Source organism: Sceloporus occidentalis, unplaced genomic scaffold (genome assembly GCF_023333645.1).
Source record: "Sceloporus occidentalis isolate IW3139 unplaced genomic scaffold, rSceOcc1.0.p SCAF_41, whole genome shotgun sequence".
Classification (NCBI taxonomy): Eukaryota; Metazoa; Chordata; class Lepidosauria; order Squamata; family Phrynosomatidae; genus Sceloporus; species Sceloporus occidentalis.
The window spans coordinates 7,703,857-7,729,799 of NW_028317021.1; the positions used below are offsets into that span (position 1 = coordinate 7,703,857).

Here is a 25,943-nt window from a genome sequence, read left to right on the forward strand (position 1 = left end):
ATAAATATATTCAATTAATAAATTTAAAAGATTTATTATATATATATGTATAATTATGAATATATATAATATAATATTAATATATCTATATATATATATTTAAATATATATTATATATATTAAAGAATTTAATATATTTATATATTAAATTATATATATATATATATATATATATATAATTTTTGTAATTTTTATAATGTAATATAAATATAAGTATATTAATAGATATATAATATTATATAAATATGTTAAATTTATTAATTGAATATATTTATTATATTTTAAATTAATTAATTATATACATATAAATTTTTATATATATTAAATTAATTATATATATAAAATTCTATATATTAAATATATATGTATACACACACACAAATTATATATTACATACTAAATTGTTATTAAATTAAATCGATATTTTGCACAGGTATTAATTAGCTAATTAATTAATATAAAAGTTATATTTTTCCGATTTTTATTTTTAATTTTTTTTTAAAAAATGAAGCTTTAATTTTTTTCCCCAAACTGAATTTCACCCTAAACTCCTTTTTTTCCCCGCTGTTAAAATCGCCTCTGTTTCGCGCACCGTGAAGAAGGCGTTGGCAGCGTCGGCGTCCGTTGGCACTATTGTATATTATATAAAAGAAAAAGAATTCGTAACGATCGGTAATGACGAATTTGTAAAATTAAACGATCATCGTTTCTCTCAGAAATAAAAAAAAAAACACTGCCGTTGCGTTTTTCGAAAAAAATTATTGCGTCTGGTGTTTTGCATTTTCTTCCATATTTAATGGTTGCAAAATTATTATTATTATTATTATTATTATTTGAACTATTTTTAGTTATTTTATTTATTTTTATTTTTATTTTATTTATTATTTTAATTAATTTTATTTATTTTTATTTATTTTAACTATTTCTTTCTTTATTATTTTTATTTTTAATTATTTATATTTATATTCATTTTTATTTTTTAGATTTATATTAAATTTCTTATGCTTTATTTTCCCTGTTTAAAGTTTTTTTTTTAATGAGAGGCTTTTTAATCCCTCTTTTAAAAACGTCCATGCTTAGCATCCCTGACATTTTGCGCCGCGACGAAGGACGCCGTTTCAGACGCTGTTGAGACATTTTGGTGACATTTGGGAGATATAAGAGATTAATTCTCTTTGAAATTATTTAGATCAGGTTTTTATAATTATTTATATTATTAATATATAATTATTAATATTATATGCTCAGGATAAATAATAAATTAATGCTAATATTCTAAATATTCTATATATAGATATAGATATCATATAATGTGTGTATGTATATATGTGTGTGTGTGTGTGTGTATCTATCTATAGTACGTATATAGTATGTCTATCCGTATTATACATACATCATTTTACATATATATATATACATATATCTACATACTTATTTATATATATATTTAATGTGTTTGTGTGTGTAGATATATATATATATATATATATATATATATATATTTATAATAGGTAAATAGGTATATATATGTAGTGTATCTATATTATATAAAATAAAAAATATATATAATAGATGGATACATATGTAGATAGATATGTTTATATATTATATCTCTCATATATATATATATATATATATATAAATTGGTAGATAAGTATTATTTATATATAATATCTATCAATATTATATCTATCAATATTACACACACACACACATATAATACATATATAATCTAAAAGTATTTGCTATTGCTATAATATTGTATATAATATATATGCGTGTGTGTATAATATATATTAATGTATATACATCCGTATATACGTGTGCGCGCGTGCGCGCGTGTATAACAAATATATGCCAGGAATCCAATCTGTGAAGCCAGGATTTTTATTTTATTTTTTTAAATTAATTAAATCAATTAAATTATAATAATTAAGAACCAAACGTTCGCATCCAGAAAAAAGGGTCCCGTGTTTTTCCGAAGGCGCCGTTATCCTGGGTTATCGATCCGGGCGGGATCAGGGTTTATTGTTTTTGCAGGGGATGGGTGACCAACCGTCTGTCCGTCTGTCTGTCCATCCCGGCTGCTAGTCCGAACCCTATCTCCTTCGGATGGGTTTGTAGACGCAGATGGCCAGAAGGACGATGACTGTCAGCAAAAGGCTGAAGACGCTCCCCATCAGGACTGGGAAAAAAGGAAAGGAAATAGAAGGGGAAATAATATCAATATTATTATTAGTACTAGTATATATTTTAATATAATTAATTATTATTAAATAATACATATTAATACAATTGATTATTATTAAATAGTATATATTAGTGTAATTCATTATTATAAAATAGTATATGTTAATGTAATTGATTATTATTAAAAAGCATATATTATTTATATAACATTATTATTTAATAGTATATATTAATATAATTAATTATTATTAGAAAGTATTATTTATATAATTTATTATTCTTCAAAATATATAAATTATGTATGTAATTTATTATTAAACAGTGTATATTATTCATATATTTAATTTTTGTTAAATAGTATGTATTATTTATAATATAATATTATAATCAAACAGTATATACTATGTATATATATTATCATATATTAAACATTATTTACCAATAATGTATTGATCACCAAATTGATCTCCAACAATGGTCTGCCCTGGCCTCGCATTGGGAGGCATGGAGACGCACTATCCACAATGCTGCAGCTTTTTTCGAAAGCTCACGCCGAATGAGTCTCGAAGAGAAACGACAACACAGAAAGAACCACAACCTGGAAACATCACCCAAGGAGACTTTCCGCTGTGCTTTCTGCAACTGGACCTGTTTGTCCTGGATTGGCCTTTTTAGTCACCAATGCGCTTGTACAAAGCACGGGATGAGTCCTTCCTGAATCTTCGTTCGCAAAGCAAAGCCAGAGAGAGACATTATTTACAATATTATTTTATATTTTTATATTATTAAATATTATATATTACTTATATTATTATATATTATGTATTACCTATATAATTTGTTATTATTAAATAGTATACATTATTTATATTATCAAACAAGTATATTTTATATTATATAACAATATAATATAAATAATAAATAATATATATATGTATTATTTATTATATATTGCATATATAATTATATATTATATATTATTTATATAATATGAAATGATATATTACATACTATTATATATTATTTATATAATGTATTATTATTAAATAGTATACATTATTTATATATTGTTATTAATTGGCATATATTATTATCAAACAATATATATATATTACATATAAGATATATATTATTTACAATATAATTTTATTATTATTATTATTAAATATTATATATTATTTATATAACTTTTATTTTTAAATAGTATAAATTATTTATATATTTTTATTACATATATTGTTTATAATAATAATAATTATTATTATTGAATAGTATATATTTATATATTATTGCAATATAGTATATATGTTGGAAGGGGGAAGAAAAGAAAGGATGGAGGTAGGGAGGAAAGGAAGGAAAGAAAGAAATGCAATAGGAAGGAAGGAAGAAATAAAGGAAAGAAGGAGGGAAAGATGGAGTTAGGAAGGAAGAAAAAGAAGGAAGGAAGGAGAGACAGATTGAGATAGGAAGCTAGGAAAGAAGGAGGTAGAGAAAGGATGGAACGGGGAAGAATGGAAGAGAAGGAAGGGAAGGAGAGAAAGATAAAGGGAGGGAAGGAGGGGGATGGATGGAGGTAAGGAAGGAAGGGCTTTAATTGATGGAAGGAAAGAAGGGATGGGATGGATGGAGGGAAGGAAGGAGAGAAAGATGGAGGAAGTAAGGTTGGAGAGAAGGAAGGAAGGGAAGGAGAAAAAGATAAAGGGAGGGAAGGAGGGGGATGGATGGAGGTAAGGAAGGAAGGGCTTTAATTGATGGAAAGAAGGGATGGGAAGGATGGAGGGAAGGAAGGAGAGAAAGATGGGGGAAAGAAGGATGGAGGGAAGGAAGGAAGGGAAGGAGAGAAATATAAAGGGAGGGAAGGAGGGGGATGGATGGAGGTAAGGAAGGAAGGGCTTTAATTGATGGAAGGAAGGGATGGGAAGGATGGAGGGAAGGAAGGAGAGAAAGATGGAGGAAGGAAAGATGGAGGGAAGGATGGAAGGAAGAGAAGGAGAGAAAGATAAAGGGAGGGAAGGAGGGGGATGGATGGAGGTAAGGAAGGAAGGGCTTTAATTGATGGAAGGAAGGAAGGAAGGAAGGAAGGAAGGAAGGAAGGAAGGAAGGAAGGGAGGGATGGGAAGGATGGAGGGAAGGAAGGAGAGAAAGATGGAGGAAGTAAGGAAGGATGGAGGGAAGGAAGGAGAGAAAGATGGAAGAAGGAAGGATGGAGGGAAGGAAGGGAAGGAGAGAAAGATAAAGGGAGGGAAGGAAGGAAGGGGATGGATGGATGGAGGTAATGAAGGAAGGGCTTTGATTGATGGAAGGAAGGAAGGGATGGGAAGGATGGAGTGAAGGAATGAGAGAAAGATGGAGGAATGGAGAGAAGGAAGGAAGGAAGGAAGGAAGGAAGGAAGGAAGGAAGGGAAGGAGAGAAATATAAAGGGAGGGAAGGAGGGGGGTGGATGGAGGTAAGGAAGGAAGGGCTTGATGGAAGGAAGGAAGGAACGAACGAACGAAGGAAGAAAGAAAGGAAGGGATGGGAAGGATGGAGAGAAAGATGGAGGAAGGAAGGAAGGGGAGAAAGATAAAGGGAGGGAAGGAGGGGGATGGATGGAGGTAAGGAAGGAAGGGCTTTAATTGATGGAAGGAAGGAAGGAAAGGAAGGGAAGGAAGGAGAGAAAGATGGAGGAAAGAAGGATGGAGAGAAGGAAGGGAAGGAAAGAAAGATAAAGGAAGGGAAAGAGGTGGATGGATGGAGGTAAAGAAGGAAGGGCTTTAATTGAAGGAAGGAAGGAAGGGATGGGAAGGATGGAGGGAAGGAAGGAAGGAGAGAAAGATGGAGGAAGGAAGGGAAGGAGAGAATGATAAAGGGAGGGAAGGAGGGGGATGGATGGAGGTAAGGAAGGAATGGCTTTAATTGGGGGAAGGAAGGAAGGGATGGGAAGGAAGGAGAGAAAGATGAAGAAAGGATGGAAAGAAGGAGAGAAAGATAAAGGGAGGGAAGGAGGGGGATGGATGGAGGTAAGGAAGGAAGGGCTTTAATTGATGGAAGGAAGGAAGGAAGGGATTGGAAGGAAGGAGGGAAGGAAGGGGTCTTGATCCTCACCCAGGTTCTGTTCCCAGAGGACGGAGGACGGACGGAGGACCCTGGAGAAAGAGGCCTGGACCCCTGGAACCAGTGCCCCCAGTATCCCCAGCAGCATCCTCCCCAGCAGCAGCATCCTCTCAGCATGTGCAGAGCGCCTGCGTCAGCACCAAGGTCCACCCCTCTCTCTCTTCCCTTCTTTCCCTCCTTCCCTCTCCTCTTTCCCTCCCTTCCTTCATTTTCTCCCCTTAGCCTCTTTCCTTTCTTTCCTCTCCTGCTTTCATCCCTTCCTTCGTTCCTTCTTCGCGCTCCTTCGTTTCTTCCCAATCCTCCCTTCCTTCCATCCATCTTTCCTTACTGTTTCCTTCTCTCTTCTCCTTCCTTCCTTCTTTACTTCCTTCTTCTTTCCTCCTTCCTTCCCAATCCTCCCTTCCTTCCTTCTACTTCCTTTCCTCCATCTTACCTTCTATTTCATTCCTCCTTCCTCCCTTCCCAATCCTTCCTTCCTTCTTTCCTTGCTTTTCTCTCCTTCCATCCTTCTTTTCCTTCCTTCCCAATGTTTTCTTCCCAATCCTTCCTTCCTTAGTTCCTTCTTTCTTTCCTTAGTTTTCTCTCCTCTCTTTCTCTTTCTTTTTCTCCTTCCTTCCTTCTCTTTCCTTTCATCCATACTATTCTTTCCCCCTTTCTTCCTTCTTCTCTTTCTTTCTTTCCTTCCTCCTCTTTCCTTTCATCCCTTCTTTCCATCCATCCTTCCTTACTTTCTCTCTTCTCTTCCATCTCCTTCCTTCCTTTCCCTTCCCTTCCTTTCCTTTCTTTCCTTCTCCCTTTTTCCTCTTTCCTTTCCTCCCTCCCTTCCATCCTTCTTCCCTACTTTTCGCTCCTTCCTTCCATCCCTCTTTTCTTTCCTTCCTTCCTTCTTCCTTCCTTAATTATTACATTGAAAAGTATTGTATTTATTCCATCGAAGGGTTTGCCAAAATTTGGTGGACTTTAGGACCCAGAAGGTATCTTTTGCTGCCCTCACTTCTTCCATTGCTTCCTATCTCTGTTGCATTCTGGGAATTGTAGTTTCCAAAGGTACCAAGAATATCTCACTTTCTATAGGCAAAAAGTAGACATCAAAAGACAAATTTTAAAAATAATTATAATTAATATGGAAAATTAAGTATTTTCCCAGTTTAAAAGAAGGAAAAAATTAATAATTAATTAATAATTATAATAATAATGCTGATGCTGCTTAAAGAAAGAGATAAACAGAGAACGAGGAAAATAACAGTCTCTAAAATGAATAAATCACACTCTTTTTTTCCATCTACTATTCCTTTTATTCGTAAGATTATGAACTTAATAGGAAGGAAGGAGAGAAGGAAGGAAGGAGATAAGGAAGGAAGGACTGAAGGAAGGAAGGATAGAGATAAGGAAGGATAGAGATAAGGACGGACTGAAGGATGTAGATAGGAAGGAAGGAAGGAGATAGGAAGCAACGAAAGAAGGAAGGAAGAAAGAAGATAGGATGAAAGGGATGGATGGATGGATGGATGGAAGGAAGGAAGGAAGGAAGGAAAGAGATAAGGAAGGATGGATGGAGAGAATGAAGGAAGGAAGGATTGAGATAAGGAAGGAAGGATGGATGGAGTTAAGGAAGGAAGGAAAGAAGGAATATGAGATGACAGAAGAATGACAGAAGGATGGAGATAGGAAGGAAGGAAAGCAGGAAGCAAGGAGATAAGGAAGGAAGGATGGAGATAGGATGAAAGGAAGGATGGAGATAAAGAAGGAAGAAAGGATGGCCAGAAGGAAGGAAGGAAGGAAGGAAGGAAGGAAGGGATAAGGAAGGAGATAGGAAGAAAGGGATGGATGAAAGGAAGGATGGAGAAAGGAAGGAAGGAGATAAGGAAGAAAGGAGAGAAAGATGAGATAGGAAGGATGGAGGGAAGGAAGGAAGGGGTCAGTTTGGGGGTCTCCTTGGGGAATCCTAGGGGTCCAGAGGGAGCCCCGTGTTGGACGACGACGACGGCTCCTGCGTCATATTCTCCGGCCGAAGGCACACGGCGAGGCGCTGAAACAGAGAAAGGGAGGAAGGAGAGACGGATGAAGAGAAAGAAGGAGGAGGAGGAGGAGTTGTTATTAGAACCGAGGGTGGGTTTCCTGCCCCACTTCCCTCCCTTTTTGAGGTTTTTTTTTGGGGGGTCCCACCTGTTTGAAGGACCCCGGGGTCCATAGGAGCTTGTAGGCCATGTAGAGCGGGATGCAGGCGAAGGAGGAGGCCCCGATGACGTACCCGACGGAGACGCTCCACTGGGGATACTGGTAATCGAAGAGGACGAGGGGAAGTGGGTCCCAGAGGGAGCTGGCGATGATGAACTGAGAACGAGAACGAGATTACGGTCGCGAGAACACCTCACACGACCCGTTTCATGACGGTTTCTCCTCTCTCCTCGTCCTCCATTCAGTCAGAGGTTTCGTTTAGCGGCATCAGCATTGGTTTAGGAAAAGTGTTAGAAACCCAGGACTTTTTAAGCTTGCATCGAAGTGTACGCAAAGGGGATGTGTTTAGTTCCACAGAAGTTTCCCTTTTGGTGCAATATTGTTAGTTTTAAGAAATAAAATGAAATAAAAATAAAATTAATTAATTAATTACAAATAAATAAATAAATAAAAATATAAAATGAATGAATGAATAAAAATAGAAAATGAATAAATAAATAAAAATATTAAATAAATAAATAAAATATAAAATAAATAAAATACGTAAATGCATAAAAATATAAAATAATAAATAAAAATGCATTAATTTTGTTATTAAATTTTAAATCATAATTATATATATATATATATATATATATATATATATGATAATATTCTTTCTTTATACTCACAGCAAGGAAAGCTGGGCTGATCGCGACCCAGCAAACCTGCCAGTAAATCCCTGGAGTAAATCCCAGCATGGATTTTATGTCGCTGCAAAATTGATGGATCCCTGGAAGAATAATAAAATATAGCCTTGGTCACACTCTCTCAGCCTCAGAGGAAATCCGTCCTCTGGATTAATTAATAAAATGTAATTATGTAATGCACAGAGGCAGCCTTTTGAATTCGAATGTTAATATTAATTAATTTAAATTTAAATTAATTTAATTTTAATAATAAAATTAAATATTAATTTTAATTTAATTTAATTTAAATTTAATAGAATTTAAATTTATTTTATTTTAAATTTTAATTTAATTTTAATTTAATTTAAATTAATTTTAATAATAATAATAATAATAATAATAATAAAATGTATTTATATACCACTATTCCATGGATCATAGCGGTTTACAGCATAGTAAAAACAATTTAAAAACACAATATACAATAAAATAACAAGATAAAAACAACAATACAATTACAAGGCTGACAGAATGGAAAAACGTCACATTCAGGGGGAGAAAAATAACAACAACGTTCATGGGGGGAATGCCTGACGAAAAAGGTAAGTCTTCAAGTTTTTTTGAAAACGTCAAGGGAAGTGGACATGCGGAGCTCATTAGGGAGTGCGTTCCAGAGTCTAGGGGCTGAGACAGAATAAGCCCTCCTCGTAACAGCGTAGCGGACATCTGGAACCGTCAACAGATGTCTTTCTCCTGATCTAAGAGTGCAGGGCAGACTATATGGGGAGAGGCGGTCCTCCAAGTACCCTGGGCCCAAGCCATATAGGGCTTTATAGGTGATAACCAACACCTTGTATTCGGCCCGGAAGCGAATAGGCAGCCAATGGAGATCTTTCAGAACAGGTGTTATATGGCTGGCCCTGGAGCAACCAGTGACCACCCTTGCTGCTATATTCTGCACTAATTGAAGCTTCCGAGATTGGTACAAGGGTTGCCCCATGTAAAGCGCATTACAGAAATCTAGTCGAGAGGTTACCAGAGCATGTACAACGGTTTCAAGGTCCCCCCGGCCAAGGAAGGGTCGCAGTTGGCGTATCAGCCGAAGCTGATAACAGGTGCTCCTAACCGTCGCATCCACCTGAGATGTAAGGTGGAGCGACAAGTCAAGGAGCACCCCCAAACTGCGAACTGATTCCTTCACAGGGAGCGTGACCCCATTCAGGACAGGTGGAAAAACTTTCTTACCTGGACCAGGAGAACCTATCACCAGTACTTCCATTTTCTCTGGATTCACACTGAGTCTGTTTTCCCTCATCCAGCCCATTACCGACTCCAAGCAGGCATCAAGAGGAGAGATGCCATCCTTAGTTACTGCATCAGTCGGAGACATAGAGAAGACTATTTGGATGTCATCAGCATACTGATAACACCGCGTCCCATGTCTCCGGATGATCTCTCCCAGCAGCTTCATGTAAATGTTAAATAGCATAGGGGACAAAATCGCTCCCTGAGGGACCCCAGATGTAAGGGCCCTCTTGTCGGAATGACAGTCCCCCAGCTCCACCATCTGGAATCTGCCCGAGAGGTAGGAACGGAACCACTGCAAAGCAGAGCCCCCGATACCTAACTCTCTCAGGCGATCCAGAAGGATACCATGGTCGATGGTATCGAAGGCCGCTGAGATGTCCAAGAGCACTAACAGGGACACGCTCCCCCTGTCCATGCCCAGATGGAGATCATCAACTAAGGCAACCATGGCAGTCTCAACTCCATAGCCTGCCCGGAAGCCGGTTTGAAATGGGTCGAGATAATCCGTTTCATCCAGGAGTCCCTGAAGCTGAAAGGCGACTGCTCTCTCGATCACCTTCCCTAAAAATGGCAGCAGCGAGATAGGCCGATAATTATTCCGGATTAGGGGGTCAAGGGAGGGCTTTTTTAATAGAGGTTTTACTATGGCCGTCTTTAATGCAGATGGAAATTACCCATCCCTGAAAGATGTATTGATAATTTGGTGTAACATACTAGTCACAACCGTTTCCCCTTGAGCTGTCAGCCATGAAGGACAGGGATCGAGAGAGCAAGTAGTCTTCCTAACACTTCACAGAATCCTGTCCACATCCTCGGTACAGACAGACTCAAAGTGATCCAGTTTAACCAAGTCCACGGAAGCTCCGGACACCTCTACTCTAGATTCTGAACTAATGCTGGCATCAAGATCAGCCCTTATCCGAGAGATTTTATCTGCAAAGAAGTTATTAAATTCGTCACAACAGGCTTTAGATGGTTCCAGAATAGGGTTTGGGGCAGGGGGTAGCAGAGTAAGCTCCCTCACTACCCTGAACAGCTCTGCTGGATGGGACTCTGCGGACGCGATACATGCAGAGAAGAAAGAATGCTTCGCTACACCTATCGTCACTCCGTAGGCCTTCAATTGAGACTCTAGGAGTGTCTTGTCGGATAAGCGCTGGTGTTTCCGCCAGCGGCGCTCTAGTCGTTGCAGAGCCCGCTTCCACAACCTGAGATCTTCCGTATACCAAGGTTGTTTTTTGGGAGCAGACCTGAAAGGACGCTTGGGAGCAATGCTGTGTATAGCCCTGGAGAGATCAGTATCCCAGATATTAGTCAGGGCATCAACAGCATCACCATAAACCATAAACCCCTCTAGGGCTTCTTGGAACCTATTAGGTTCCATCAGCCTGTGAGGGTGGACCATCTGAATAGGTCCGCCACCCCCGGGAGGGATCCAGGTAGAAGCCTTTATTCTTAATTTCCTTTTAATTTTTAATTTATTTTATTTTTAATACACTTTTAATTTAATTTTAATTTATTTTTATTCAATTTTAAATTTAATTTAAATTAATTTTTATTTTATTTAATTTAAATTATTTTTAATTTACTTTTAATTTAATTTTGTATATGTTTAATTTAATTTTAATTTAATTTAAATTAATTTCAAATTAATTTGAAATTGATATTAATTTAATTTAAATTTAAATTTAATTTCTTTTTAATTTTAAATTTAGTTTTTATTTTATTATAATTTAATTTCTTTTTAATTGAATTGAATTTTAATTTTAATTTTGATTTAATTTCGATTTAATTTTAATTATGGTTTTAATTGAATCGGATTTTAATTTTAATTTACCATAAAACCAGGAAACGGCGATGGATTCGAGGAAGACGACCGCCAAAATTGAACAGCCGGCCCCAAATTCTTCCAGGAGCTTCACGACGTATGACCCGCCCTTCGAGAAGAGTAATTAAAAACACGGGGAATTAACGATATAATTAAGGTTAGAGACCCCCCCCATAGATACATCCTTCGGTCACTTCCCCTTGTGGCTACTCACATTGGTCAGTGTGGCCAAAGAGCCCAGGAAGGAGACGGTGATGAGCCCCAGGACGAAGAGCTCCCTCCGGTGGCCCAAACGGTCAGGATATTCGTCCATGACGGCCGTGATGACCGCCTCCAGACCCCCAAACTGCAAAAAAGGGGCCATACAGTCCAACAGCCTACATAGAACCCACCTTCTGCCATGCAGGAATACATAGGATCCACCTTCTGCCATGCAGGAATACATAGGATCCCTTACCGCTGCCAAAGGATCCCAGCCTTACCGTGCTGTCCAGCCCCAAAGTGATCATCATGAGGAAAAAGATGATGGCGAAGAAGGTCGACCCGGCCATGTTGGCGATAGCTTCTGGGTAAGTGATGAAGAGGAGGCTGGGACCTGGAAGGGATCATAGAGTTGGGGGGGATCTGTCCTGTTTGACCATAGAGTCGGATGACCATCCTCCTAGACTTACCTTTGTCCTTCGCGACGTCCTCCACTTCGACGTCCCTCATTTCAGCCATGTACCCCAAGACGGCGAAGATGACGAAACCGGAAAGGAAACTGGTGAGGCAGTTGACCAAACTGGTGACGATGGCGTCGCTGGAAAGGGTTAATTAATTAATTAACCATCTAATTTAAAAAGATTATATGTACAGCGCTGTGTAAATTTACAGCACTTTATAAATAAAGGTTAATAATAATAATAATAATAATTACATTCCTCTCTAGGAAATCCTAAGTCCTCCAGCGTTGACTCTATGGTCAATATTCTCCATTCTGCATATGTTGACCATAGAGTTGTACTGAGAGATTCCTAGAAGGGACACTTCTCTAGGCATTTGTAGGCCCTCCAATGAAATTCTATGGATATTGACCATAGAGTTGCACTGGAGGACCTAGCGATTCCTAGAGAGGAATGTTAGTGGTATTTTTTTAATTTGCATTGTAAGGTTATGCTGTGACTTTGGACTTAATCTGGGAGGAAGTCAGGGTTGATTACTTACTTGATTAAATACGTTAATAATAATAATAATAATAATAATAAAATTTTATAAATAATATTTTAAATAATAATTAATAAATTGTTTATATTATTATATTATATTAAATTGTTAATAAATAATAATAATTAAATTACTTATAAATAAATTATAATTAATAATTATTAAAGCATTTATATTATATTAATTATATTGTTAAATAATAATAGTTACATTACTTATAAATAAATTATTTTAATAATAATTATTTATTTATAAATAATTAATTAAGTAATAACTATTAAATTATTTATATTATATTAATTATATTGTTAATAAATAATAATAATTAAATTACTCATAAATAAATTATTTTAAATAATAATTATTGTGTATTTATAATTAATTAATTAAGTAATAATCATTTATTTATATTATACTATATTAATTATGTTGTTAATAAATAATTATTAATTTATTTATAATTATGAAACTATTCATGAGTAAATTATTTTTTAAAACTAATAATAAAAATAAATTATTAATATAATATTGTATTAATAATTATATTATATTATTAATAAATTAGTATTATTAAATTATTTATAAATAAAGAATAAATAAATACGTCAATTACAATAATAATAATAATAACAACAATAAATTACCGGTAGCAGTTGTTGTTGAAAGGGTTATAGCTGGCCAAAGCGAGGAGAACTCCGAACCCGGGACCCAAAGAGAAGAATATTTGAGCCGCAGCATCGACCCAAACCTAACGGGGAAATAAACCCTTTAGCCGTCCACTCCGGATTTTAGTCCGAACTTTAAAGGTCAAAAATATGCATATTTTGGATGGAAAGGTGTTGGAAAGTGTTTGTTAGACTTAACAACTGGACCTTATTTAGGTGCATGCGAGGCCAATTTTGTGCGCCTTTGTTTGCTTTTGTGCGCAACACATAAAAAAAAGGTAACGCGACCATTTTGAGTCTCAAATTTCTTTGGTGCATATTTAATTAGCTCTCATGCAAATTAACCCACGCGTCGTTAATTACAGACAGGAACCCCATTGTCTCTGGTCATAAAGACAGATATTGTTTTTATTTGTTTGATTATAATGCATGCTAATGAGATGGGTGCTTCAATTAGGGATTTGCATTTCCTTTGCTCCGCTTCCGTCCTCTGATCTTCTTAATTACCATGTAATTACCATTTAATTAACAACTCTGATAGGAAGAGGATGGAAAAGCTGTTCCATCGGAGACATCTCCATCTAGGCACGGCGGCCGCCAGCGGCCATTTTTCACCGCCTTTGTTGCCAACTTACGGCCGTGCTGGTGAGCTTCTCCCAGTTGGGCCTCAGGTAGAAGACGATGCCTCTCCACGCTCCAGGGAGGGTGGCCCCACGGATGAGGAGGATGAGTAAAACCACGTAGGGCAGGGTCGCCGTCACCCATACCACCTGCGGGGCAGAAGGAAGGGTTGGGTAGAGCCATAAATCCCAACGTCGGAAGGGTACCCTAGAAGCTATCAAGTCCAAGGACAGTTGGGTTGGATTGGGTTGGGTTGAGTTGGGTAGGTTGGGTTGGGTTGGGTGTGTTGGGTTAGTTTGGGTTGAGTTGGGTTGGGTCGGGTTGAGTTGGGTAGGTTGTGTTGTGTTGGGTGTGTTGGGTTAGTTTGGGTTGAGTTGGGTTGGGTGGGTTGGGTTGGGTTGAGTTGGGTGGCTTGGATTAGGTGGGGTTGGTATTTGGATTGAGTTGGGTTGGGTTGGGTTGGGTGGGTTGGGTTGAGTTGGGTGTGTTGGGTTGAGTGTGTTGGGTTAGTTTGGGTTGAGTTGGATTGGGTGGTTTAGGTTGGGTTGAGTGGGTTCGGTTGGGTTGTCAATCCAACCTACCCATCCTTGGTCAACCCATCTTAATTGCTGGTCAACCAAACTGAAGGTAATCCAACTTGGAGATGTTGGGTTGACAACAACCCAACCCAAACTTTGGAAAAGCCAACCTAACCATTCTTGGTCAAGCCAGTTTACCTTGACCTTGGTCAACCCAACACAACCATTCTTGGTCAACTCAAACTCAAGGTTGGCCTATCAACAACCCAACCCAACTCAACCCAACAAGACCAATCCAAGACCAACCCAACAAGACCAACCCAACAAGACCAACCCAACAAGACCAAACCAACAAGACCAACCCAACAAGACCAAACCAACAACAACCCAACATGACCCACCTAACAAGACCAACCCAACGAGACCAACCCAATAAGACCAACCCAACAAGGCCAACCAAACTAGACCAACCCTAGACCAACCCAACAAGGCCTACCCAACAAGGCCTACCCAACAAGACCAACCCAATGAGACCAACCCAACAAGGCCAACCCAACAAGACCAACCCGATTAAGACCAACCCAACAAAATCAACCCAACTAGACCAACCCAAGACCAACCCAACAAGGACAACCCAATAAGACCAACCCAACAAGGACAACCCAACAAGGACAACCCAACAAGACCAACCCAACAAGACCAACCCAAGACCAACTCAACTAGACCAACCAAAGACAATCCCAACAAGGTCAGTTCAACTAGACCAAACCAAGACCAACCCAACAAGACCAACCCAACTCAACTCAACCCAACTCTTTCCTTGCAGAGATTTTACTCAATGGTTCCCAGTCGGAGTAGTATGGACCCCTACCTTCCCGGAGGTCTTGACCCCCTTCCAGAGGCTGAAGTAGACGATGGCGAAGATGAGGAAGAGGCAGAGGAGGAGTTGCCAACGGATCCCGCCCACGTCATGGAGGCCATTGGAGTCCTGGAGGGCAAGGACCTTCCTCCTGCAGGGTCAGAGAAGGTCGTCTTTGGGTTCAGAGGTTGGAGGGACGCAGAGGAGGTAATATATGATTACACACACACACACAAACACACACACACACACACACACATATATATATGGGAACATCATGCGATTATGCAATTTGACGACTGCGCAATTGCGCAATTACGCAATTGCGCGCCTTTCTCACGTGTAAAATTCTTCGGCGGGCGACTTGGAGCGGTTCCCCCACGTGACGTTGCTGCGCCCGAAGTAGCTGGTGCAGTCTGGAGTATTCCAGGAGTTGTTGCAACTGGTCCAGGGCAAGGTGTGAGTAAAGGAGGAGTAGAAGTAATACAAGGCCCAGGCAATTATGGTGTTGTAGTAAAAGGAGACGTAGAGGCCAATGATGCAGATGGCGAAGCCGAGGCCTTTGGGGGGGAAATAGAGCGAGAGCGAAGGGGAGGCGGGTTCGAATCCAACTCTAAGATAATAGTATTCTATGTATTCCTGCATGGCAGAAGGAGGGTTGGATTATATGGCCCTTAGTAGTCCCTTCTGACTCTAGGATCCTATGTATTCCTGCATGGCAGAAGGAGGGTTGGACTATAGGACCCTTAATAGTCCCTTCCAATTGTAGTATTCTATGTATTCCTGCATGGCAGAAGGAGGGTTGGACTATAGGACCCTTAGTAGTCCCTTCCAATTGTAGTATTCTATGTATTCCTGCATGGCAGAAGGAGGGTTGGACTATAGGACCCTTAGTAGTCCCTTCAGACTCTAGGATCCTATGTATTCCTTCATGGCAGTAGGAAGGATGGACTATAGGGCCTTTAGTAGTCCCTTCCGACTCTAGGATCCTATGTATTCCTGCATGGCAAAGGGATCCTATGTATTCCCGCACGGCAGAATTAGGCTTACCTTTAAATATGGGGCAGATGTGCTTCCAGATGGGGATGGCTCCAACCCGGTGGAACTGACCCAGCGCCAACTCCATGTAAAACAAAGGGACCCCTCCGAAAACAGCCATCAAGGTGTAAGGGATGAGGAAAGCCCCTGTCATTGGAAAGAACGGAGGGAATGGAATTAATGCAGGGACCCCCCATTAATTAATGTGATTGATGCAACGACTTCAATCAATTAATGCAATTAATGCAACAACCTCAGCAAAAAGAAAAAGTAAGTTTGCAAATATAAAAGACAAAACTTAATGTCTAAATAAGTGTGCATTTATTTTAAATGCTTTTATTAATTTGCAATGATTTAAAAATATTTTAAAATGCTTTTAAATTATTTTACATTATTTTAAAATATTTTTAAATTATTTGACATTAAAACAGATATAAAAACATTTTAAAACAGATATAAAAGATTTATTATGAGATATTTTAAAATATATAAATGATAAAAAATTATTTTAAAATATTTTAAAATATATAACATTTGTTACAAATCTAAAAAATGATTTTAAAATATATTCATAATTATTTTTATGTATTTATTACAAATTATATAATATATTATATATTTATTGTAAATTATTTTAGAATACTTTTAAATAATCAATTTTATACATTTTAAAATATTTTATATATATATATATATATATATATTCAAATATTTTATAATAAATATTCTACATTTTAAATTATTTTTATATATTTTAAAATGTTTTTATGATGAATATATTATATTTGAAAATATTTTTATAATAAATATTTTACATTTGAAAATATTTTATATATTTAGAAATATTTTTATAATCAATATTTTATACTCAAATACTTTTATATGTTTAAAAATATTCTTACAATTAAGATTTTATATTTGAAAATATTTTATATATTTGAAAATATTTTTATAATAAGGATTTTATATTAGAAAATATTTTATTTATTTGAAAATATTCTTATAATTAATATTTTATACTCTAAAATACTTTTATATATTTAAATACATTTTATTATCAATATTTTATATTTTAAAATATTTTATATATTTGAAAATTTTCTTAAAATAATTTTATATATGTTAAAATATTTTATATATTTTAAAATATTTTTATAATCAATATTTTTATATCCTAAAATATTTTTACAATAAATATTATATTATTATAATATTATATATAGGGACAACAAGACCCATCGTCCACAGGAATGGGACCCCTTTAAAAAGCACAACATACCCCAAATCCCCGGCTCTTACCTCCTCCATTTTGGTAGCAAACGTAGGGAAACCTCCAAACGTTGCCCAAATCGACGGCGAAACCGATGACCGATAGCAGAAAGTCCACCTTCTTGCTCCATTTGTCCCGAGGGCCATCGGTCAAGCTGGACATTGGTTCGGACATCCCTCTATTTTGCCCTTTGTTTGTGATACGAAGTCAGGGCTCTGCGGCCGATTTACTCGTTGAATCAACCACTTCTCCTCTCCTCTCTTCCTTCCACCTTTCTCTACCTCCGTGAAGAAAGGATGAATCCGCCTTCTGCCATGCAGGAATACAGAGGATACATGCAAGAAAACAGAGAATGAAAGAGTCGGAAGGGACCGCCAAGGGTCCTGTACTCCAACCCACTTTCTGCCATGCAAGAATACAGAGAATGAGAAAGACACAAGGAGATATTGTAAAGGTCGTATAGACCAACCCTCCTCCTGCCATGCAGGAATACACAGAATAATAAAGATAGAAGGTACTACTAAGAGCCATATAGTCCAACCCTCTTCTGCCATGCAGGAATACATAGGACCCTTCTGCCATGCAGGGATACATAGAATCCTTCTGCCGTGCAGGAATACATAGAATCCTTCTGCAATGCAGGAATACATAGGATCCTGGAGCCATGCAGGGATACATTGGATCCTTTTGCCATGCAGGGATACAGAGCATCCTTCTGCCATGCAGGGATACATAGGATCCTTCTGCCATGCAGGAATATATAGGATCCTGCTGCTATGCAGGGATACATATGATCCTTCTGCCATGCAGGAATACATAGCATCCTTCTGCCATGCAGGAATACATAGGATCCTTTTGTCATGCAGGAATACATAGGACCCTTCTGCCATGCAGGAATACATAGGATCCCAGAGCCATGCAGGGATACATAGGACCCTTCTGCCATGCAGGAATACATAGCATCCTTCTGCCATGCAGGGATACATAGGATCCTTTTGCCATGCAGGGATACATAGCATTCTTCTGCCATGTAGGGATACATAGCATCCTTCTGCCATGCAGGAATACATAGGATCCTAGAGCCATGGAGGGATACATAGCATCCTTCTGCCATCCAGGAACACATAGGATCCTTCTGCCATGCAGGAATACATAGGACCCTTCTTCCATGCATGGATACATAGGATCCTTTTGCCATGCAGGGATACATAGGATCCTTCTGCCATGCATGGATACATAGGACCCTTCTGCCATGCATGGATACATAGGATCCTTTTGCCATGCAGGGATACATAGCATCCTTCTGCCATGCATGGATACATAGGATCCTTCTGCCATGCAGGGATACATAGCATCCTTTTGCCATGCAGGGATACATAGGATCCTTCTGCCATGCAGGAATACATAGGATCCTTCTGCCATGCTGGAATACATAGGACCCTTCTGCCATGCAGGAATACATAGAATCCTTCTGCCATGCTGGAATACATAGGACCCTTCTGCCATGCAGGAATACATAGAATCCTTCTGCCATGCAGGAATACATAGGATCCTTCTGCCATGCAGGAATACATAGGATCCTTCTGCCATGCAGGAATACATAGGACCCTTCTGCCATGCAGGAATACATAGGACCCTTTTGCCATGCAGGAATACATAGGACCCTTCTGCCATGGAGGAATACATAGGATCTTTCTGCCATGCAGGAATACATAGGATCCTTCTGCCATGCAGGAATACATAGGACCCTTCTGCCATGCATGGATACATAGGATCCTTTTACCATGCAGGGATACATAGGATCCTTCTGCCATGCATGGATAGATAGGACCCTTCTGCCATGCATGGATACATAGGATCCTTTTGCCATGCAGGGATACATAGGATCCTTCTGCTATGCAGGGATACATAGCATCCTTCTGCCATGCATGGATACATAGGATCCTTTTGCCATGCAGGGATACATAGCATACATTTGCCATGCAGGGATACATAGGATCCTTCTGCCATGCTGGAATACATAGGACCCTTCTGCCATGCAGGAATACATAGAATCCTTCTGCCATGCAGGAATACATAGGATCCTTCTGCCATGCAGGAATACATAGGACCCTTTTGCCATGCAGGAATACATAGAATCCTTCTGCCATGCAGGAATACATAGGACCCTTTTGCCATGCAGGAATACATAGGATCTTTCTGCCATGCAGGAATACATAGGATCCTTCTGCCATGCAGGAATACATAGGATCCTTCTGCCATGCTGGAATACATAGGACCCTTCTGCCATGCAGGAATACATAGAATCCTTCTGCCATGCTGGAATACATAGGACCCTTCTGCCATGCAGGAATACATAGAATCCTTCTGCCATGCAGGAATACATAGGATCCTTCTGCCATGCAGGAATACATAGGATCCTTCTGCCATGCAGGAATACATAGGACCCTTCTGCCATGCAGGAATACATAGGACCCTTTTGCCATGCAGGAATACATAGGACCCTTCTGCCATGGAGGAATACATAGGATCTTTCTGCCATGCAGGAATACATAGGATCCTTCTGCCATGCAGGAATACATAGGACCCTTCTGCCATGCATGGATACATAGGATCCTTTTACCATGCAGGGATACATAGGATCCTTCTGCCATGCATGGATAGATAGGACCCTTCTGCCATGCATGGATACATAGGATCCTTTTGCCATGCAGGGATACATAGGATCCTTCTGCTATGCAGGGATACATAGCATCCTTCTGCCATGCATGGATACATAGGATCCTTTTGCCATGCAGGGATACATAGCATACTTTTGCCATGCAGGGATACATAGGATCCTTCTGCCATGCTGGAATACATAGGACCCTTCTGCCATGCAGGAATACATAGAATCCTTCTGCCATGCAGGAATACATAGGATCCTTCTGCCATGCAGGAATACATAGGACCCTTTTGCCATGCAGGAATACATAGAATCCTTCTGCCATGCAGGAATACATAGGACCCTTTTGCCATGCAGGAATACATAGGATCTTTCTGCCATGCAGGAATACATAGGATCCTTCTGCCATGCAGGAATACATAGGACCCTTCTACCATGCAGGAATACATAGGACCCTTTTGCCATGCAGGAATACATAGGACCCTTCTGCCATGGAGGAATACATAGGATCCTTCTGCCATGCAGGAATACATAGGACCCTTCTACCATTCAGGATTACATAGGACCCTTTTGCCGTGCAGGTATACATAGGACCCTTCTGCCATGGAGGAATACATAGGATCCTTCTGCCATGCAGGAATACATAGAACCCTTCTGCCATGCAGGAATACATAGGATCCTTCTGCCATGGAGGAGTACATAGAAGAGTCCCAGAGGCCGAAGGGTTTGACTAGATGACCGCTGGGTCTCACTTTCTACCTTTCTACGGTTCGATGCAGGTCTTGCCTTTCCTCGCACTTGCTTCCCGGGAGGGATTTCTGCTTTGTTTTACCTTCTCAAAGCCTGCCTTTCTCTGACCTGACAAGGCATGAATAATCGGGAAAGGGATGGACATTGGGGCCAGGACAGGCACCCCCCCTGCAAACCCTCAAGCGCTGCGCGTGGTCAATGAATCCATCCGTTTGCGTCGGCTGGAATTGCTCATCCCTCGACCCTTTGATTGACAGCTCCAAAGATCTGAGAAGTCTGGACGTCGAGCCGACAGACAGACAGCGCCGGACGGTGGTCAAGGTCCCAAGGGAGCCTGGCCTTAGCGGTCAAGTGGGGTCAGGCTGGACAGTGGGTCGGTCAGCCTCTTGACCATCGGGGTCCATGTCATTGATTACCACCGTTGGCATTGTCCTGGACACTTCCTTCCTTCCTTCCTTCCTCCCTACTACTTTCGTACATCCTTCCTTCATTCCTTCTTACCATCCTTCCTTCCTTCCATTGTTCCTTCCTTCCCTCTACTTCTTTCCTATATACTTCCTCCCTTCCTCCCTCCCTCCCTCCCTCCCTCCCTCCTTCTATCCTTCATTCTCTCCTTCCTTCCTTCCTTCCTTCCTTCCTTCCTTCCTTCTTTCCTATATACTTCCTTCCTTTCTATCCTTTCTTCCTTTATTCCTATTTCTTTCTGTCCTTCTTATCTTCTTCTATCCATCCTTCCATCCTTCCTTCCTCCCGTCCTTCCTTCCTTCCTTCCTATTTCTTTCTTTCTTTCTTATCTTCTTCTATCCATCCTCCCTCCCTTCCTCCCTCCCTCCCTTCCTTTCTTTAGCCTTCCTTCCTTCCTTCCTTCCTAATTCTTTCTCTCCTTCTCATCTTCTTCTGTCCATCCATCCATCCTTCCTCCCTCCCTCCATCCTTCCTTCCTTCCTTCCATTGTTCCTTCCTTCCCTCTCCTTCTTTCCTATATACTTCCTTCCTTTCTATCCTTCCTTCCTTTATTCCTATTTCTTTCTGTCCTTCTTATCTTCTTCTATCCATCCTTCCTTCCTTCCTCCCGTCCTTCCTTCCTTCCTTCTTTCCTTCTTATCTTCTTCTATCCATCCTCCCTCCCTCCCTCCCTTCCTTTCTCTATCCTTCCTACCTTCCTTCCTTCCTTCCTTCCTTCCTTCCTTCCTTCCTTCCTATTTCTTTCTTTCCTTCTTATCTTCTTCCATCCATCCATCCATCCATCCATCCATCCTTCCTCCCTCTATCCTCCCTCCCTCCCTCCCTCCCTTCCTTTCTCTATCCTTCCTTCCTTTCTTTCTTTCCTTCTTATTTTCTTCCATCCTCCCTCCCTCCCTCCCTCCCTCCCTATTTCTTTCTGTCCTTCTTCTTCTATCCATCCTTTCTCCCTCCCTCCCTTCCTTCCTTCCTTCCTTCCTTCCTTCCTTCCTATTTCTTTCTGTCCTTCTTATCTTCTTCTATCCATGCTTCCTTCCTTCCTTCCTTCCTTCCTTCCTTCCTTCCTATTTCTTTCTTTCTTTCCTTCTTATCTTCTTCCATCCATCCATCCTCCCTTCCTTCCTCCCTCCCTCCCTCCCTTCCTTCCTATTTCTTTCTTTCCTTCTTATCTTCTCTCCTTCCTTCCTCCCTCTCTTCCTCCCTCCCTCCTTCCCTTCCTTCCTCCCTCCCTCCCTCCCTCCTTCCCTTCCTTCCTTGCTTCCTTCCTATTTCTTTCTTTCCTTCTTATCTTCTTCTATCCATTCTTCCTTCCTTTCTTCCTCCCTCCCTTCCTCCCTCCCTTCCTTCCTATTACTTTCTTTCCTTCTTATCTTCTTCTATCCATCCTTCCTTCCTCCCTTCCTCCCTTCCTATTTCTTTTTTTCCTTCGTATCTTCTTCCATCCATCCATCCTTCCTTCCTCTATTCTACCTTCCTCCCTCCCTCCCTCCCTTCCTTCCTTCCTTCCTTCGTATTTCTATCTTTCCTTCTTATCTTCTATCCATCCTCCCTCCCTCCCTCCCTCCCTCCCTTCCTTTCTCTATCCTTCCTTCCTTCCTTCCTTCCTTCCTTCCTATTTCTTTCTGTCCTTCTTATCTTCTTCTATCCATCCATCCTTCCTTTATCCTTCCTTCTTACCTCTCCTTCCTTCCTCTAACCTTCATTCCCTCCTCCTTTCTTTCCTTCCTTCCTCTATCTATCTAACAGATAGATAGATAAGAGATAGATAAGAGATATCGATCAATCAGATAGGGATCAAAGCTATCCACAAGGAGGTGGTCTTTCCCGCTCCTGCCACTCAAACAGAAGCCCCGCCCCTTCGGGTCCCGATCCGGCCAATCAGAGGCAGCCTGGTCACAAAGGGCCCTTCTGCGTTCTATGGTTCTCTATGGCTATCTATAGTTCTCAGTTCCCCATTCCCTTTGCTTTACTTTACTCCCAACAAATGAGGGCTTAGTTCATTAATTATCGTGTCTAATTAATATGGTTTTAACTTAATTAATTAATTAATCACCTCAAACAACAGCGGTGGCGACATGAAGAGTCCGGCGAAGCTGGTAAATTTGGGAGCCATGCAGGAATACATAGAACGCTTCTGCCATGCAGAAATACATAGAATAACGGAATAATTACAGATTATTATTATTATTTTAATTATTAATTTTTTAATTGTTATTTTTTAATTATCGTTTCCAGGCCCAGCGAGGGTCCTTCGTCCAAGGCGACGTCTTCGATTTCACGGAGAAGGAGAAAGAAATTATGTCGGAACTGGGGTTGAAGACACGTTCGCAAGAGTTCGGGGTCAAGAAGAAGAAAGGGTTCAAGCCCTTGGCGGCCAAATCTCACGGCCCAGGGTGAGCGCAGTAATTGTTAACGTCTCGTTAAATTTTTTAAATTAAAGAAAATAATAATAATTAATAATAATAATTATTTGTTTAATTTTAAAATAATAATAATAAAAAATATAACATAATAATATTATTTTATAATTATTTTATAATAATTATTTGTTAAATTTTAAAATAATAATAATAATAAAATATAATTATAAAATTATTATTATTCTTATTTTATAATTATATTTTATAATAATAGTTAAATATAATTATAAATAATAATTATTATTTTATAATTATATTTTATAATAAGTACAATAATTTGTTAAATTTTATTATTATTATTATTAACCTTTATTTATAAAGCGCTGTAAACTTACACAGCGCTGTACATACAATCTTTTAGTCAGACGGTTCCCTGCCCTCAGGCTTACAATCTAAAAAGACACGACACAAAAGGAGAAGGGAGTGGTGGTGGGGAATAGGATCAGGTCCAGCAAATCTTCTCCACCTCCGAGGCCTGGACCAAGGCAGATGGACTGGAGGAAGGGCTTGGCTGGTTAAAAGGAGGCTTCCTGGGTCAGAGAGGGGCTCGCCTCTGGGAATGCTTCTCTAAACAATATAGTCTTTAACTCAGTTTTGAAACTGGGTAGAGAAGTGATGAGGTGTCCATGTGGGGGAAGAAGGTTCCAGGAGTAAGGGGCAGCAAGCGAGAAGGGACAAATTCGGGAGGGGGCAGTGGTAGTCCTACACTGTGACAGCAGACCTCGACTACAAGAGCGGAGGGTGCGAATAGGAATGTAAGGAGAAAGAAGGTCAGATAAGTAAGGAGGGGCCAATCCATGGAGGGCTTTGAAAGTCAATAACAAAAGCTTGTACCGGATGCGGAAGGGGAAGGGGAGCCAATGAAGGGAGGAGAAAAGAGGAGAAACATGGTCAAAATATAATAATATTTTATAATAAAAATAAAAATAAAAATAATAAAATAATAGTATTTTATAATATTTTATAATAATAATAATAATAATAAATGAAATATAATTATAAAACCATATTATGTAATTACATTTTATAATAATAATAATAATAATAATAATAAATGAAATATAATGATAAAATCATAATATTATTATGTAATTATATTTTACAATAATAATAATAATAATAATAATTTTTATTATTATTAAAAAATTGATCTATTTATTGGACCAACCCAAAATGCGCAAAATACACGTTGCAAAAAATACAATAATCCACAAAATACTACTACTACTACTACTAATAATAATAATAAAAAATATAAAAATTAAATATAAAATTATATTATTAATTATTATTATTATTATTATTATATTGATCTATTTATTGAACCAACCCAAAATGCACAAAATACATGCTGCAAAAAGTACAATAATCCACAAAATATTTATTATTATTATTATTATTATTATATTGATCTATTTATTGGACCGAACCAAAATGCACAAAATATAGAGTATAATAAAAGTATAATAAAATCCCAAATCCATTGAATTATAAACTGATTGATTGATTGATAACTTTATTGGGCTGACAGAAATGCATAAAATTCATGTTGCAAGCTTTCAAAGAATAAAGTATAATAACATTATAATATTATATTATAATAAAGTATTATATTATATTATAATGGATGTTTTGTGTATAATTATATAATATAATTATATAATATTTAATATATATATATTTATATACATTAATAATTATTATTATTAAAAATAAATAAATAATAAAAACCCCAATATTGATCCATTTATTGATTCGACCCAAATGTCTCCAAGTCGTATTTTTTATAAATTGGCGAATTTTGTTATCTTAAAATCGTTTTTCGCCAATTGCAAAAAGCAGACACTGCGACACGTGATACATTTTACGTCGTCGTTTTTAATCGATCCTTGCGTCATTTGCAGCTGCGCTGGAAAGAGGCGCCAGAGCCTCAAAACGGAAACGGTAGACGTCGTGGCGAACGTCTGCAAATCGGCGCCGAATCTATTCCTGGACGACCGGAGTTGTGCCGAACTGAAGACGCTTCTCCAAGCGAAAGACAAATACGAATCTCTCATCGTAGACACGAAGGCCGTCATCGCCGAACAGGACGCCAAGGTATCCGGCGCGGTTTTCTGCATCTCTGTTGCGCATTTTGCGTTTGCGTTGGTTGGGAGAAGACCTTTGTAAATGAATTTTGCAAAAATAGAAGTTAATTAATTTTGCA

General features: G+C 38.6%; 1 protein-coding gene and 1 long non-coding RNA gene across 6 annotated transcripts in view; one reads left to right on the forward strand and one right to left on the reverse strand.

Annotated features, from left to right (window-relative positions):
* Nucleotides 1-1,871: 1,871 nt before the first annotated feature.
* LOC149290118 (uncharacterized) lies at nucleotides 1,872-2,974 on the reverse strand. The gene is made up of 2 exons (XR_016277286.1): nucleotides 2,630-2,974; nucleotides 1,872-2,185 (listed from the first exon to the last, which is right to left on the reverse strand). It is a non-coding gene; the product is annotated as an uncharacterized LOC149290118 (long non-coding RNA).
* Nucleotides 2,975-5,103: 2,129 nt separating this feature from the next.
* The window catches only part of LOC149290119 (coiled-coil domain-containing protein 63-like), a 42,389-nt gene continuing 21,549 nt past the window's right edge, over nucleotides 5,104-25,943 (forward strand). Inside the window, exons 1-6 of one of the 5 annotated variants that reach the window (XM_089489935.1) lie at nucleotides 5,104-6,258; nucleotides 11,287-11,423; nucleotides 11,704-11,835; nucleotides 15,100-15,339; nucleotides 23,553-23,710; nucleotides 25,642-25,834. In XM_089489935.1, coding sequence (XP_089346061.1) covers nucleotides 15,112-15,339; nucleotides 23,553-23,710; nucleotides 25,642-25,834 — 579 coding nt within the window. In that variant the 5' untranslated portion in view covers nucleotides 5,104-6,258; nucleotides 11,287-11,423; nucleotides 11,704-11,835; nucleotides 15,100-15,111. The other 4 variants (XM_089489937.1, XM_089489936.1, XM_089489934.1 and 1 more) reach the window with 4 other exon arrangements.